This window comes from Eulemur rufifrons, chromosome 1, assembly GCF_041146395.1.
Source record: "Eulemur rufifrons isolate Redbay chromosome 1, OSU_ERuf_1, whole genome shotgun sequence".
Taxonomy (NCBI): domain Eukaryota; kingdom Metazoa; phylum Chordata; class Mammalia; order Primates; family Lemuridae; genus Eulemur; species Eulemur rufifrons.
The window spans coordinates 24449500-24466422 of NC_090983.1; the positions used below are offsets into that span (position 1 = coordinate 24449500).

At 35.5% G+C, this 16923-nt stretch overlaps 1 protein-coding gene across 2 annotated transcripts in view; it reads left to right on the forward strand.

Moving 5' to 3' along the window:
- The window catches only part of KANSL1L (KAT8 regulatory NSL complex subunit 1 like), a 115377-nt gene that overhangs the window by 86906 nt on the left and 11548 nt on the right, over nucleotides 1–16923 (forward strand). For both annotated transcript variants that reach the window (XM_069467619.1, XM_069467629.1), the window contains exons 6-7: nucleotides 6229–6391; nucleotides 9471–9578. In XM_069467619.1, the coding sequence (XP_069323720.1) occupies nucleotides 6229–6391; nucleotides 9471–9578 (271 nt within the window). The remainder of the gene's footprint in view (nucleotides 1–6228; nucleotides 6392–9470; nucleotides 9579–16923) is intronic.

Genomic DNA, 16923 nt, shown 5'->3' on the forward strand with positions numbered 1-16923 from the left:
ACCTGGATTATTTAGAATTACCAAATTTTGAGCTCAGGAGTTCGAGACCAGCCTGAGCAAGAGCGAGACCCTGTCTCTACTAAAAAAAATAGAAAGAAATTAGATGGACAACTAAAACTATATAGAAAAAAATGAGCTGGGCATGGTGGCGCATACCTGTAGTCCCAGCTACTTGGAAGGTTGAGGCAGGAGGATGGCTTGAGCCCAGGAGTTTGAGGTTGCAATGAGCTACGATGATGCCAAGGCATTCTACCCAGGTGACAGAGCAAGACTCTGTCTCAAATAAAAAAAGAAAAGAAAGAGAGAGAACTAAAGAAAAAAGGGAAACATACCAAGAATCTAGAAAAGAAGTGACCATTGAAGCCTGAAGATTTCTTATGAGTATCTTCCAATTAAATCCAACAGAAATTTTTAATATTCTTGAGAGTGACTAGAGGCAAAACTTACAAACGGGAAGACATGAAGAGTCATTTTAGAGATCCTGCATAAAGCCAAGAGTTTCTATAGGATAATGACTTTGTGAGTGGGTGAACTACAACTCAAACCTGGGACAAGAACTTGCCTTTCTCTGCCTTGGGCTCTGTCTGAAAAGGGAAAATAGAGTCTCTGCTATAAATAGAATTATAACAAGTGAGATCTCTTTCATCTTTGAAGTCTGAAATCAGGCTACCCAAGTGCTTTACTTAAAAAAAAAAAAAAAAAAAGACAAGAATTGGCTTTTAAAATAGGTTAGCTACTGTTCCAGATAGCTGGCTAAAACAAATATACATCCTTTCTAGGGTAATGAACTGTCAAGAGAAACTTCTAAAAATCCAATGAATAAAGTTTCAACAAAAATGAATTCCTAATAAGAAAAAAAATTATAAAACACATAATAGTAAGGCAACATGATGATAGTAGAAAGAAAAGAAAATTACACATATGTATATGCATGCATATATATGTAAATATAAAATCTCTATAAAATACATACATGTGTGTTTATATGTATACACATATATACACATATACACACACATATATAGCTACAAAAATAACTACAGATATTAGGATTATACAGAATATAAAGATAAGTTTACTATATTTAAGGAAAATAAATTAGAAAATTGCTAATATAACTAAGAGGTAGATAGATACAGCTGAAGAGAGAATTGAGTTGGAAGATAGACCTGAATGAAATTATACAAAATGAAGCACAGAGAAAAAAGAAATGGAAAGGTTAGCAGAGGTCTAATATGACTCCAGAGAGCTGGTTTCTGCAACCACTATTACTCTGAAGGCAATTTAGAGATCATCAGAGCTGCCCTCCCATCAAAGGCAGAGTGCAAAGGCCCTGGGGGTGGAGCAGTTTCAAATGTGGGACCACCAGAGCCTATGCTACCTCAGCATGCACCGCCCAGTGGCATCTCCCATCTGCTCCCCACGCTGGTGCCTCCAGCTAACCCAGGGGTGGCTCCAGTGAGTCCTAGTGGAGCACAGGTTATGGTGGCTAGCCCTGTAGAAGGCACAGGTGGCAAATTTTGGTGGTGTCAACACAGCACAGTCTCTACCAGCACACAGGGAACTGTGGCTTGGGCTTTGCCTGGAAAACCCACTGGTGCACGATTCCAGCCTGGGAGAGCCACAGGCCTGACCCCAGTTGGCAAGAATGGCAGAGGCAGGATCACCACCAGGGGGAGCCACAGGCTTGAGACTCTAACCTGTGATAGCTTTGGAGGCAGGATCAGAGCCCCAGTAGGTCTGGAAGGCAGAGCATAAAGCAAAATAGGATTATTCTGGAGCCTTCAGGTCTAATGGAATTTGAGGGGTCTGAGATGGAATGCTATAGACTGAATATGCCCCCCTCAAAATGCATATGTAGAAACATAATCCCCAATGTGATGGTATTTGGAGGTAGGACCTTTGGGAGGTTACTTGGTCATAAGGGTCAGCCCTTATGAATGGAATTAGTACCATTATAAAAAGGACCCAGAGAGCTCCCAGCCCTCTTCTGCCATCTGAGGTTACAGCAAAGAGATGGCCTTCTGTGCATAAGAAAGTGGACCCTTTCCAGACACCAAATCTGCTAGCCCTTTGATCTAGGACTTTGCAGCCTCCAGAACTGTGAGAAATAAATTTCTGTTATTTATAAGCCACCCAGTTTATAGTAGTTTTTTATAGCAACCCAAACAGACTAAGACAGTATCTTATGGTAAGCATGCTAAAAAAATGAAGACACAGAGAAACTAGTAAAAGAAGCCAGAGGGAAAAATGACACATTGTCTTAAATGAGGACAATAAGACCTATAGCTAACTACTCAGTAGGAACAATGGAAGCCAGAGGAATGAAAGTATCCTTAAAGTACTGAAAGAAAAAAAAAATCCAACCCAGAATTTAGAGCCACAAAAAATATCATTAAAAAATGATAATATACATGGCTGGGCATGGTGGTTCATGCCTATAATCCTAGCACTTTGGAAGGCTCTGAGACAGGAGGATCATTTGAGGCCAGGATTTTGAGACTAGCCTGAGTCAACATAGTGAGACCCTGTCTCTACAAAAAATTAAAAAAAAAAAAAAATTAGCTGGGCATGGGTGCGCACTTGTTGTCCCAGCTACTTGTGAGGCTGAGCCAAGAGATCCCTCTAGCCCAGGAGTTGGAGGCTGCAGTGAGCTATGAGGATGCCACTGTACTCTAGCCCAGGCAACAGATCAAGATCCTATTAAAAAAAAAAAAAAAGATAATATATAAATGCTTCAGATAAATAAAAACTGAGAGAATTTGTTGTCAGCAAATCTACATTATAATAATAAAGGGAGAAGAAATATGATCCCAGATGGAAGTAGGAAATTATAGGAAGGAGCTAAAGCAATGAGAAGGGATAAATATGTAGGCAGTATACATAAATGTCAATAGCAAAAGCAGTAATAGTAATATAGAGCTATAAATATACGTAGAATTAAAATGCCTAACAACAACACAAAAAGAAATAAGAGAGTAAATGAGTTAAAGTGTTCTAATGTCTCAGAGTTTTCAGGGAAATGGTAAAAGGAATAATTTTTATTATACCGTAAAAACCAATACGTTAAAGATAAACATTGTAATTACTAGGGAAAACACTAAAAGAAAGTAAAAGAATGCATAAGTATAAGTTAACATAGGGGAAAAATGTAAATATTTGATTAATCTTAAAGCAGGGTAGGAATCAATCAAATATAAAACAGACAAACAATATAGAAAGTCATCAAGTCCACTTGGTGGCTCTTTGAAATGGTTAATAAACTTGATAAGCCCCTAGGAAGATTCCTCAAGAATAATATGTTCAGTTTGACTTTTAACAATCTGTTAATGCAGTTCACCACATTAATAGATTAAAGAAGAAAAGCCAAGTAATCGTTTTAATAGATTCAGAAAAAGTATGATTAAATTCAATGTTAACATATTTTTAAAAGTTTTTGGCAAGCTAGGAATATATCCTGATAGAGAACATACAAAAAAAAAAAAAAAAAACTCCTGCAATGCACATCATTCTTCATTCTGATAAATTAAAACCATTCATGTTATATCAGGAACAAAACAAGAATATCTCCTTTGATCATTTCTATTCATTACTGGACTATTCTAGCATGGTTAGAACCCCCTAAGTAATATTAGGTCATTAAATATGAAATTTCCAATTTCGAATCAAAAGTGTAGTTTATTATATCTCAAACAAGATGCAGTACAATTAATCAAAGGATGTGCCTAAACTATTGACACAGTTTTGCCATCTTAACGGTAGCTTATTTATGCCAGCAGCGAAGAAGCCTGGAGAGCAAGTGGTGATGAAATTGCAAAAGGCATTTTCCACAGCTTGTTGAAAATTGAATATTTTTCCTTGCAAGAAGTGGTCCAAAGCCTGGAAGAAGTAGTAGTTGGTTGGTACAAGGTCTGGTGAATACAGTGGATGACAGAGTGTTTCTAAGTCCAGCTTCTGTAGTTTGAGCAGCATTGTGTTTTTCAACGTGTGATCTTACAAGAGGTTTGGTCCATCTCTATTGACCAATCTTGGCTTCTTAATCGCAAGCATCCTCATCATTTCATATAATTGGTTGCAGTAGACATCTGCTGTAATCGACTGACCAGGTTTCATGAAACTGTAGTGGATAATACCAGAGCTGGACCACCAAACAGACACCATTAGCTTTTTTTTTTTTTTTCTGATGAATATTGAATTTTGGACTGTGTTTCAGCACTTCATCTTTATCCAACCATTGTGCCAAATGCTTGGGATTGTCAAAAGAATCCATTTTTCATCATGTGTAACAAGACGGTGTAGAAATGGTTTGCCTTTATGTTGTGACAGCAAAGAAAGGCAAGCTTCGAGACGATTTTTATTCTGATGCTTGTTTAATTCATGCAGTAACCATCTATCTGGCTTCTTTACCTTGCCCATTTGTTTTAAATGGTCCAATATTGTTGGAATAGTAATGTCAAACCTTGCTGCTAATTCACGCATAGATTGAGATGGATTCACTTCCGCTACAGCTTTCAGCTCATCATTATCCACCTTGGTCTCAGGTCGTCCACATGGCTCATTTTCAAGATTAAAATCACCAGAACAGAACTTCTGAAACCAACGACATACTGTGCATTCATTAGCCACATCCTTCTCAAACACTTCATTGATATTTCGAGCTGTCTGCACTGCGTTGTTTCCACAACAGAACTCATATTCAAAAATAACACGAATTTTTGACTTATCCATGGTTTCACAAAAGTTGCTGTAAAAATATTTGAAAAAGCTGGGCACGGTGCTCACGCCTGTAATCCTAACACTCTGGGAGGCCGACGTAGGTGGATCGTTTGACCTCCGGAATTCAAGACCGGCCTGAGCAAGAGCGAGACCCCCATCTCTACTAAAAATAGAAAGAAATTAGCTGGACAACTAAAAATATATAGGAAAAATTAGCCGGGCATAGTGGCGCATGCCTGTAGTCCCAACTACTCGGGAGGCTGAGGCAGAAGGATCGCTTGGGCCCAGGAGTTTGAGGTTGCTGTGAGCTAGGCTGACACCACAGCACTCTAGCCCGGGCAACAGAGCCGAGACTCTGTCTCAAAAAAAAAAAAAAAAAAAAAATTGAAAGATAATCACAAGCCACAGCATGCATTTGAAAGAATGAGGATGTACCTTCACAATTAAAAAAAAAAGAAATGTCAAAGTGAAATGTCAGATATCAACTATCAAACTTAGTACTAAGGAAATCAGACAGTCCATACTTAATAACCTAATAATAAACATTTTTTTTCTTTTTTTTTTTATACTTTTTTTTTTTTTTTTTTTTTTGAGACAGAGTCTCACTTTGTTGCCCAGGCTAGAGTGCCGTGGCATCAGCCTAGCTCACAGCAACCTCAAACTCCTGGGCTTAAGCGATCCTCCTGTGTCAGCCTCTCGAGTAGCTGGGATTACAGGCATGCGCCACCATGCCCAGCTAATTTTTTCTGTATATATTTTTAGTTGGCCAGATCATTTCTTTCTATTTTTAGTAGAGACGGGGGTCTCACTCTTGCTCAGGCTGGTCTCGAACTCCTGACCTCGAGCGATCCTCCCGCCTTGGCCTTCCAGAGTGCTAGGATTACAGGTGTGAGCCACAGCGCCCAGCCTTAAACATATTAGAATTGAATGAAAGAAATTAAATTGTTATTTGCAACTAATATGATTAAATAGAAGATTAAAAGATTCTATGTATTATTAGAATAAGAAAGTTTAGCAAAGTTGTAGGATACATTCAGTATTTAAAAGTTAATTGTATTTTTAAATCCCTTTTACAATGGAAATAATAAGTATTAAAGGTCATTAGGAATACATCTGACAAAATATGTGTAGTACTTTTACAGAAGAAATTTATAAAGTTTTATTGAATGAAATTAAAGATGACTTAAATAAATGAGCTATGCCACATTCATGGATTCTTTTCTCTTTACTGTGATTTCCTAAGATGAGAGAAAGAACCATTTTCATAGACATTGTTCTTCATTTTGAAAAACCAAAAAGGGTCTAGTCAAATCTCACCAGATTCATGGCCAATTCTTCAATGGCTTGTCTCACTTATTCTATGTCATTTTGAAGTGTTTCATCCAAGGCAGCTTATTAAGCCAGGATATTCTTCTGTTGTCATTCATACACTGTATTATAACTGTTACACTGTCTCTTATTCTGTTTTCAAGCAAATATGAAATGTTTGAATTATTTTTTTTTTCCTTGCAGACTTTGCCTTCAAAAGAAACATTTTTAAATACTACACAAATGCCTTGCCTACAGTCAGCTTCAATTTGGAGTAGCTTTGAACACAATTCAGAGTCTCAGCTATTAAGAGAACGTGTATCAGAGTTAGATTCCTCTTTCCATTCTGTTCTATCATTGCCATCAGGTAAGCCTCCTCATAAAAATTTTTAAGTAACTCTGGATTTTATTCTAAAGTGATATTGAATCCTATAAGTACAGGGAATCTAATAAAATTTTATTTTTATCCATTACTTTGTCACTAGACATTAGAACTAAACAGTTCCTATGAGGAATTAATTTAGTCATATGCAGAGTTAATGTTCTACGTTGATTCTTTAATCCCTTCCAAACCAATTTGACTGACTTTGGGAAATAACTAGGTTTTCATCCTCTTTATTTAATTGTTAGCATTTTATTGGTGACATGGCTGTGCTGTTGAGATGCTTCTCAGTAATAATAATTCAGTGTTCTTTTTCTAATGTTCTGATTTGCGTGGAGTTTTCCCTGCCATATATTCCTCCATTTATAGTCTGTACTGAATTTTTCCAAGAGGGAAGAAAACTGTCCATCTATAAGTATAGTTCAACTTTTGAACCTTGAGTATCTATAATCTATAACTGAGTAAATGAGGCATATCCTCACGACCCTAAGGTGGTTTTAAATTGCCAGTTCTTGATTTTTTTTGGAGGGGAAGGGAACCTTTTTAGTCTTGTTTATATTGGAACTAAAGTAAATATTTAGAGTAGAAACATCCCTCACATTGGTTATCTCAGGTTCTTCTCTTTATTGGGGCATAATCTCAAATGGGCTTTTGTTTCATTTTCAACTTGTGATTCTAATCATCTTTTAAATTTGCAAAATCAAGAAACTGATCCTCTTTTTTAAAGCACTATTTTTTGTACCTATCCCCCTGCCCTGAATCTTAGCCTAGTTTTTACCAGTAGTAGAGTGAATTCTTAGCTCCACCATACTTTGAAATTAAGTTTCTAACCGGAACTATATGATTCCACCTTTGAGAAAAACCTTAATAATAGGAAGAAATAATAATATAACAATAATAATGCACCTAACATTTAGTCTTAGCATACATTGGGCCCTATATATACTAAGCACATTACTTTTTTTTTTTCTTTTTTTTTTTGCACATTACTTTTGTTTAGTGCTCACAACTCCAGAATAGATACTTTTGTCTTCTTCATTTTACATAAGAGAAAATAAAGCTTAGAGATGTTAAGTTACTTATTCAGGATTACTCAGCTAATAAATGATGACCCAGTATTTAATCTTAGGTAGTCATTCTCCAGAACCAAACTCCTAACCATTACTTTACTGCCTGTTTTATTATTAGCAAATATATTTCTCTGATGACATAATTCTGAAAGCTAATATAAATATCCCTTATACTAAGACTCTTATGCCCCCTCTAATAAATAAAATTAGCTTATTTACCTACTGGTTAGGGTTATCCATTCCTTCTTGCATTCATTTAATAAAAATCTCAATACTTACTATATACAAAGTAATGAATAGGTGCTAGGAGTATAAATACAAATAAATCCCTCAAAGTACTTGCGCTCTTGTTTAAGACAACTGAAATGTAAACTATAAAGTGCTATGGAATATCTTGATAAAAGTCTACAGGTCACAGTATGGGTACGAAGAAAGGTATGTAAGTAAACAAGGACTTTCTCTTGTTACATCACATTTTCCCAGAACTCACAAAGAATAGTAGTAGAATAGGTGATATTTTCTTTATAAAAGTAAGTAGTATTTCTTTGCAGAAACAAACTTACGTTTAGGTAATTGGACAATATCAGAATCCTGATATCTTTACGCAGCATGTAAGGGAGAATATTTAATTTATAGTCTCATTTTCATTTTGTCGTAAAGTTTTCATATGATCATATTATAGTAGTAAGATTCAAACCCATCCTGACTCTGTCTCTGGGGACAAACTCCATGATGATTCTTATGAACCAATTTTTTTCTTTTTGTATATTCCACACTTGAGTATAGACCTACCACTAAAATACATCATTTGAGGGAGAGAGACATCTTTTCTTTAAAATCCAGACTCTTCCTGGGTCTATCCTGATTTATTTGTTCATAGTTTTCTTAAAAAACGTATCTTCTTTCAGTAGCAAAATTTTCAATATATCAACTGCTTTATAAAATATTGGTTTTTCAGGGAAAGTTTAGGTGTCCTTATTAATAAATTATCTTAAAGATGATTCTGTTTTTACTTTCTTAATTAAAAAAAAACTCCTTTAACACACTGACTGCCACACTAGAAAAAAAATTTTTGTTCTTGGGATCATGGTGTTTTATTACAAAAATCGAACAAAAACTTCAAAAACAAAATGATCCTTTCTAATTTAATGAAAAATTGTTATTTTTTATTGTTTTCTGTGCATGAGTTATATGCAACTTGAAAAATAGTTCATGCTGCTCCCAAGGTAAAGAGATGTGTGAATTACATATGCTTCTTGAGGCCCCCTGCTCAAAAGTAGTGTGAGTTAAATACACCTCACGTGGCAGTTAAGGTGTTAATAAATGTGAAGCACATCTACTTTATTACTTAGCTCCTCTTTGGTTGTGAGAATGTAAACATGGCCAATTGAGTGTCTCTATTTAAGGAAAGAGAACTAGTTTGTCAAATAGTTTTAGTTTTTTGTAAAAGATTTGTGATGTGTAATATTAGTAAACTAAGGGAATGTGAAACTTGATGTTTTCATAAAAGATTGGATTTGAATTATAGTGGTTTTCCCCCAAGTAATTAAAACTATGTAATTATATTTTTTGGAAACCTCATTATTTCAGATGCAAAGTTTGTGGGGGTGAAGTGGAATGGATTTAGAATCAGCCAGGTTTGGCTGCAGGTTTTCTTAAAGACGTCTTGGGTACATTTGTTTCCATTCATCTGTGAATAGTATTTAATAGTTATAATTACTGTTCATGTTATGTACTATTTTAGAAAGTTCATGAGGTTGTTCAGCTGTTCTTTTTTTAGTTTGTTTACTAAGTACACCTAATCAGTAATTTCCAAAATATTTCTCCCAACATGCTCAGAAAGAGTATCTTGCCACTTCTGATAGTTATTACTTTTCAAACTTTTGCTTATTTTTCTAGGCTTATGTGCTATTTATAGAAAAAAGCAATCTTAATATTGTAGTCTGTAAAGAGTGGTGTTCACTTAAAATACTTTTTTCACTGTATTTTTCCAGATCTGCCTCTTCATTTTCACTTTGAAACATTGTTAAAAAAGAGTGAAATAAAAGGAGATCTTGCTGAAAATAAATTTGTAGGCGACTGTATCATAGCTCCATCACCTGGTATGTCATATTTACAATTCTTGTACTTTATATACCGTTTTACATCCTTCATCCTTATTATTTTTCAATTCTAAGGAAATAAAATTTAACAGAAGAATAAAAGTAAATCCTTAATTTTTAATATTCACTTTTCACAAATCACGCACACACAAGTAGAAAACACAAAGGAACAATCTTAAAAAATGTATATTGAATGAAAATTATGAAATATTACTGGTAAATATAATAGAAAAATTAAATAAATGTGGAGAAACAGCATTCCTCAATGGTAAGATTAATAAGAATATCTATTCTTCCTATTAGTTTATATGTTTAATGCAATGTAACTGAAAGTTCTAATAGAATTTGCTTGACTTAGCAAAATAACTCTAAGGCCCACTGAGAAGACTTAAACAGGGAAAAATATTAAAGAAATTACTGGAAAAAGTATTGAGAAAATCTAGCCCAACAAATATGGAAACATGACAAAAAGCCGTAATTGTTAGCATAGATTATATTTTGCTTATATTTAGGAAAATAGGTGGATGAAGCAGACTACATAGTTTATTATATAATCAGGGAAGAACTGTATATCAATGAGAAGAGAAAGTGGAGAACCATTCAATAAACAGTATTGTTATTCAATAAATGGTATTGTTATTGTCCTTCTGAGTAAAGTTTTTTTCTGCACACTCATTTTATACCATAATGAAAATAAATTATAGTTAGCTCCAAGAATTTTAAATAAAACATTAAAACTACAAAATAAAACTTGAGTGCTGTGAATGGGGTTTGAGGACATTGTCTATACTTGGAAGCAATTAGAAGAAAGAAAAACATCAACATGTTTTGATTATCTGCAAAGTTAAAATCTTAACATCAAAAAAGTCAAACAAATTAAGATAAATTATTTCCAGATGAAATAATCATTTACCTGAAAAGAGTTAAATGAATACCTGTTAGAACTGGAGTTTTATTTTTAAAAAATTTATAAAAATCAGCAGTATTTATAAGTACCAGTAATAACTATATATCATATACAATTGAATGAATTATCCCAGAAACATTGACAATGAAAATATAAAATATTTTGGATCAAACTTAACAAGGACCTACATAAAGAAAACTTCAAAAGTTTCCTGAGGAGGAATGTAAGAGGACATTCCTATAAAGAGAGAAATATCCTGTTCCAAGACAGTATTGTAACATAAGAATGTCAGTTTTCTCCCAATTAATTTATAAATAGAATGCAATTCTTATCAGAATCACAGAGGCATTCTTTTGGAACAAAGTTATTCTAAAGTTTACTTCAGAGGGAAAATGTTGAAGCGTAGCCAATAAAATTTCTAAAAGATAAGTGTGAGATATCAAAATGTATTATAAAGTTATAATCATTAAAATGTGGTGGATGGAAGCCAGATCAAGGGAACTAAATAAAAAGCCTAGAGACAGACCCACAGGTTCATTATATGACGAAAATGATACTTCCTATCAGTGTGAAAAGGATAGCCTAGTCAATAAATAATAATGACAACAGGTTCTTTTTCTTTTTTTATCTTTCTTTTTTTTTTCTTTGTTTTTTATTTTTATCTTGCCACCGCCTCCCCGACAACAGGTTCTTATGAAGCATTTCTTATATGCCAGCCCTGGTTGAAGGGCTTTGTATTAGTTAATTCTTTTAATCTGTACAGCCCTGTGAGACAGGTATTTTTATTATTCTGCTTGACTAACCTTCCCCAAATCACATTTGAGTAATGGTAGAGCCAAGATTTAAACACAAGCAATGTGGCTCAGAGCCATGCTCTAAACCAGTGGTCCCCAACCTTTTTGGTACCAGGGACCAGTTTCATGGAAGACAATTTTTCCACAGATGGGTAGCAGAGGGGTGGGTGGGGGTTGTGGCTGGGGGATGAGGAGCGATAGGGAACAGCTGTAAATACAGATGAAGCTTCGCTCTCTTGCCCACCACTCACCTCCTTCTGTGCAGCCTGATTCCTAACAGGCTACAGACTGGTACTGGTTCGCAGCCCAGGTATTGTGGATCGCAGCTCTAAACAATTAAGTTTCCTGTGTAATTGGTGGTATTAAATAATGACTCTTGGAAGAAATAAAAAATGAGATGCCTCCCTCATATACTGTATTAGGACAAATTTAAAATGGATGAACATTAAAATACATTTAAGATGTATTAAAAAGTTAAATGTTTGGCCGGGCGTGGTGGCTCACGCCTGTAATCCGAGCACTCTGGGAGGCCGAGGCAGGCGGATCGTTTGAGCTCAGGAGTTCCAGACCAGCCTGAGCAAGAGCGAGACCCCCATCTATACTAAAAATAGAAAGAAATTATATGGACAGCTAAAAATATATATAGAAAAATTCACCAGGCATGGTGGCGCATGCCTGTAGTCCCACCTACTCGGGAGGCTGAGGCAGGAGGATCACTTTGAGCCCAGGAGTTTGAGGTTGCTGTGAGCTAGGCTGATGCCATGGCACTCTAGCCCGGGGCAACAGAGTGACACTCTGTCTCAAAAAAAAAAAAAAAAAAAAAAAAGTTAAATGTTAAAAATGGTTATCTTAAAAGAATTAGAGAAAAACTAGATTTACTTGATAATAATAGCTAACATAATAACGTAATAATGCTTGTGTCAGACACTGGGTGCATGTTTACTATTTTTGCCCATTACATTAATAAGTTTAAATAGTATAATCATCAATTCTGTCATGACTCTAGTAAACCTTGCACCCTCAGATATTTCAGATAACATTAAGAATTGATACAAGCCTTTTTGGAAGCACTGTGAGATACATTTACAAGGCCTTTAAACTATATATTCCTTTTATAAGCTCACTGTGGTTAAAAAGCTTGTTTACTTTTGTACCTGCTCACAATAAATGTTTACTGAACTGTTAACTGTATTCTGACCCAATTATTCCATTTTCAGTAATCGAATCCTAAGTATGAAACAACCTTTATTTACAACTACATTCATCTTAACATTTTTTGTGATAATGAAAAATTAGCAACAACTTGAAGAGCATAATAGAGACATGTTTAAATTATATACAATGGTGGAATATGCAACCTTAAAAAATATCTTAAAAGTTCATGTAAAGATGGAAACATTTTTCAAAGAATGTTCTGAGATAAAAAGATGAAAATATTTTACTTGTTTGCTACAATTGTAACCACATAGAAATGTTTGTTCTTTTTCTTTTTCTCTTTTTTTTTTTTTTTTTTTTTTGAGACAGAGTCTCACTCTGTTGCCCAGGCTAGAGTGAGTGCCATGGCGTCAGCCTAGCTCACAGCAACCTCAAACTCCTGGGCTCAAGCGATCTTCCTGTCTCAGCCTCCCGAGTAGCTGGGACTACAGGCATGCACCACCATGCCCGGCTAGTTTTTTCTATATGTATTTTTAGCTGTCCATATAATTTCTTTCTATTTTTTTAGTAGAGATGGGGTCTCGCTCTTGCTCAGGCTGGTCTTGAACTCCTGACCTCAAGCGATCCGCCCACCTCGGCCTCCCAGAGTACTAGGATTACAGGCGTGAGCCACCGCGCCCGGCCTTCTTTTTCTTTTTTTCACCATAAAGATCAGAGAAATGTTTATTCTCATATCAACCAAATGCAATGTGTAGACTGTTGAGATTATTTGAACAAACCAGCTGTATACACACAATTTTTGAAACAGAGAAATTTAAACATAAACTAGCTGTTAGATTATATTAATGAATTATTAATTTTGTTAGATGTAATAATACATTGTGGTTATATAAATATACATACTTTATCAGTTAGTTTGTTAGGGATTCACACCAATATATTAATATATGTAGATGAAAAGATGTGTTTGGGATTTGCTTTAAAATACTCTAGCAAAAAAGTGCTGGGAGAGAGATGAAACAATATTGCTCATGAGGTGATTATTGCTGAAGCTGAAGGATAGGTACAAGAGAGTTCATTATTCTAGTCTCCTTTTGTGTTTGTTTGAAATTTTTCCACAGTAAAAACTTAAAGAGAAAGAAAAAAAAATGAAAGCACCAAGGATGAAGAAAAATTGTCTATGTATAGGTGAAAAAGCCTAAAGCAATACAGGAAAGTATAGATTATGTTCAGGTACTTTTTCATGATATAATTCCACTTGTTGGAATTTATCCTGAAACTAAATTTTTTTCAAAAGGGAAAAAAATGTACCCATGAAGATGATTATTTTAATAATATCCATAATAGCAGTACTATCATGATAATACTGAAGGGAGCATGCAAAAATGAAAGTACATGCTGTGTTAGAGAAGATCAGGTGAGTCTATTTCTTCTAATGTTGCTCCACTGTTTGATTTAAAAAAATGAGTGTAAATGTGTTAGCACAGAATTAATAATAGTGTATCAATAACATAATGAAAAATTTCATCCTATATATATCTTAAATAGCTGGGCCTTAATTTTTCCTTTACTGTTAGTGATTTCTATAGAATTAAGTAAAATTAGAGGTCAGAATTTATTGAGCACCTCCTCTGTGCCAGGCAGACTATTAAGTGAAGAATCAATGGTGAATCACAGGAAATCAAAGAAATTGTAATAGGAGGAAGGCAAAAATAACTATTATATTGTATGGTGGGCACAGATATATGCTAAAAATATTCTATAAAGAAGGAGTATGTAGCTCTGCCTAGAAGCCAGAAGGAGAGAGGTTAAGGGAGATTAGAAATGGGCAAAGACACGAACTCCAGAAAGATGGTAATGCCAAGTGCAGCTTCAACTACTTAATTGAAATTTACAGAGGAAGAAGGGTGAGGTGTTCCAAATTAGTGCTTCTCAAACAAATTACTTGAGGGATGTTGTTAGAATGCAAATTCTGATTCAATAGGTCTAGAATAAAGCCTGAGATTCTGCATTTCTAACAAAGTCCCAGGTGATTCAAATGCTGTTGGCCTATATTGAGTATCAAGGCTTTAAATAATGCAAACAAACACATAGCCTGTCACGGAGACATGAAACAGTATGATGTGTTCAAGTATCTACAAATAGCTTGGTATTCCTGTAGGGGAAATTGTGTGAAGGTAAGTAGACAATCTTTGTCTGTCTTGTCACAGAGTTTGGATTTTGCCATCACAATACCACTGCTGACTTCAGGCAGCAAGGAAGTAGGGAAAAGCCAAATTGTAGTGGGTTCAAGAGTGAATAGATGGTTAGCCTCATCTGTCAACTGAACACAATGAGTGATAATTTTCTATAAATAACATTGTAAGGATATTTGGTGAAATTTGAGTTAAGACCTATAGATTAGCTAATGGTATTAATTTTTTGATGTTGACAACTGTGTGACTGTGTTAGAGGATGCTCTTGTTTTTGAGAAATACATATTGATGTATTTAGGGGTAAAGGGGCATCATGTCAGCAACTTAAGAGTTCCAGAGAGAGGTAAAGCAAATGTGATAAAAAGTTAACATCTGGGAAATATGAATAAAGGGCATACAGTAATTCTTTGTAGTATACTATTTCAAGTTTTCTGCAATTCTGAGATTATGTCAAAATAAAAAGTTTGTTTTTCAAAGAGTGGATAGACCAGAGAGGAAGCACAATAAATAGCACCATAGCCTAAACAAGGAAGCCGTAAATATAGGGCTGTCTCTTTAACCCACACTTCCTCTATCTAAACCAATCGCCAAGTTCTCAATATGATCTTACACATCTGTTTCAAATCTATCTTCTTTTCTACTACTGTCACAGCCCAACATAATGATCTCCTATCTACACTGCTGAAATAGCCTCCTAATCAATTTTTAATTTCCCTTCAATCACTGTAGCCAGATTAAACTTTTCTAATGCAAATCTAATTATGTTACACCTGCTCCCCAGCCCAATTCCTTTTAAAACATTTGAAAGAGAATGTTTCTTTTTAAGCACCACATTCCAAACTTAAGAGAGGGAATATTCTTAATAGAGGACCCTTAAAGCCCTATCTACACAGACTGGCTCCTGCCTGCTCATGTTACTGTTTCACTGTGCTCCCTTACTGTACACTACATAGCCATTCAGTTCCCAAATTTGTCCTGCTCCCTTGGGCCATTGCTCATGCTATTCCTTCTTCCCTCTCCTACCCATCAGCTATTTCTGTTCATACTTGAAATCTATCACTTCATCTGGGGAAGCCTTCCTAGAGCTCTCTATTCTACACTCTGTTACATGGTGTACTTCTTTCTATCACACATTACGGTTGCATTCTTTGTGGAAACACCTGTAAACTACATTGAGGGCTGGGACCATACCTCCTTATGCTCACCCAGGATTTAGAATGGTGCTTGTCATGCTAATTGGCTCTCTATAGTTACAAGATGATTAAATAAAAGGGAAGGAAGTAATGGCAGGAGACATGAGAGATGCTCTGTCAAGGTATGGTGTTAGGATAGACTCTAGGAGAGGATCTGGGAGATCAAGAACTGAAAGGCTGGGATGGTTATCAGCAGGACAGGTGATGAAAGTGTGTGCAGTCAGAATGAATTTCATACATTTCCTACTGTTTCAAGGATCTACTAAACCTTACAGGATGCTGAAGAATAAGGAAAATGATAAATGTGAAAATATTTTCATTATTTGTGGAAGATTCCTTCACAAAGTTTGATATGTTTTTAGGAGAGTGGTGAATTGCTTGTAGAAAATAGGAGGGTGAATTGTCTGATATTTGCTTAAAATACTACAGCAAAATGTTTTATTAAAACAGCAGTGGACACTAACTTTTTGAACCCCTACATGTTCCAGGCACACATTTTAAAATCTAGCTCTCACAATTCCAGTCACCCTTCTTAATAGGCATGAGTTTAGAATTACTCCTGCCATCTTGTTTTCTATTTAACATTTTTACCTTTTTGGGGGTGGTAGGAAATCTTGGGGGCCACTTTAGTAATTCTTTTTTTTAATTTTTTTTTTTGAGACAGAGTCTCACTCTGTTGCCCGGACTAGAGTGTCATGGCGTCAGCCTAGCTCACAGCAACCTCAAACTCCTGGGCTCAAGCGATCCTCCTGCCTCAGCCTCCCAAGTAGCTGGAACTACAAGCATGCTCCACCATGCCCGGCTACTTTTTTCTATATATTTTTAGCTGTCCATATAATTTCTTTCTATTTTTAGTAGAGACGAGGTCTTGCTCTTGCTCAGGCTGGTCTCAAACTCCTGACCTCAAGCGATCCGCCCCCCTCGCCTCCCAGAGTGCTAGGATTACAGGCGTGAGCCACCATGCCCGGCCACATTTTAGTAATTCTGCCTATCATTTCCCCTGAGATCTTTAAAGTCATCATTTTCTTATATCTAGTTTTGCTGTGTGTCAATCTGATTCTCATTCCTTTGCAGTAACCTTTTTATCCCTTCTCTTGTAAC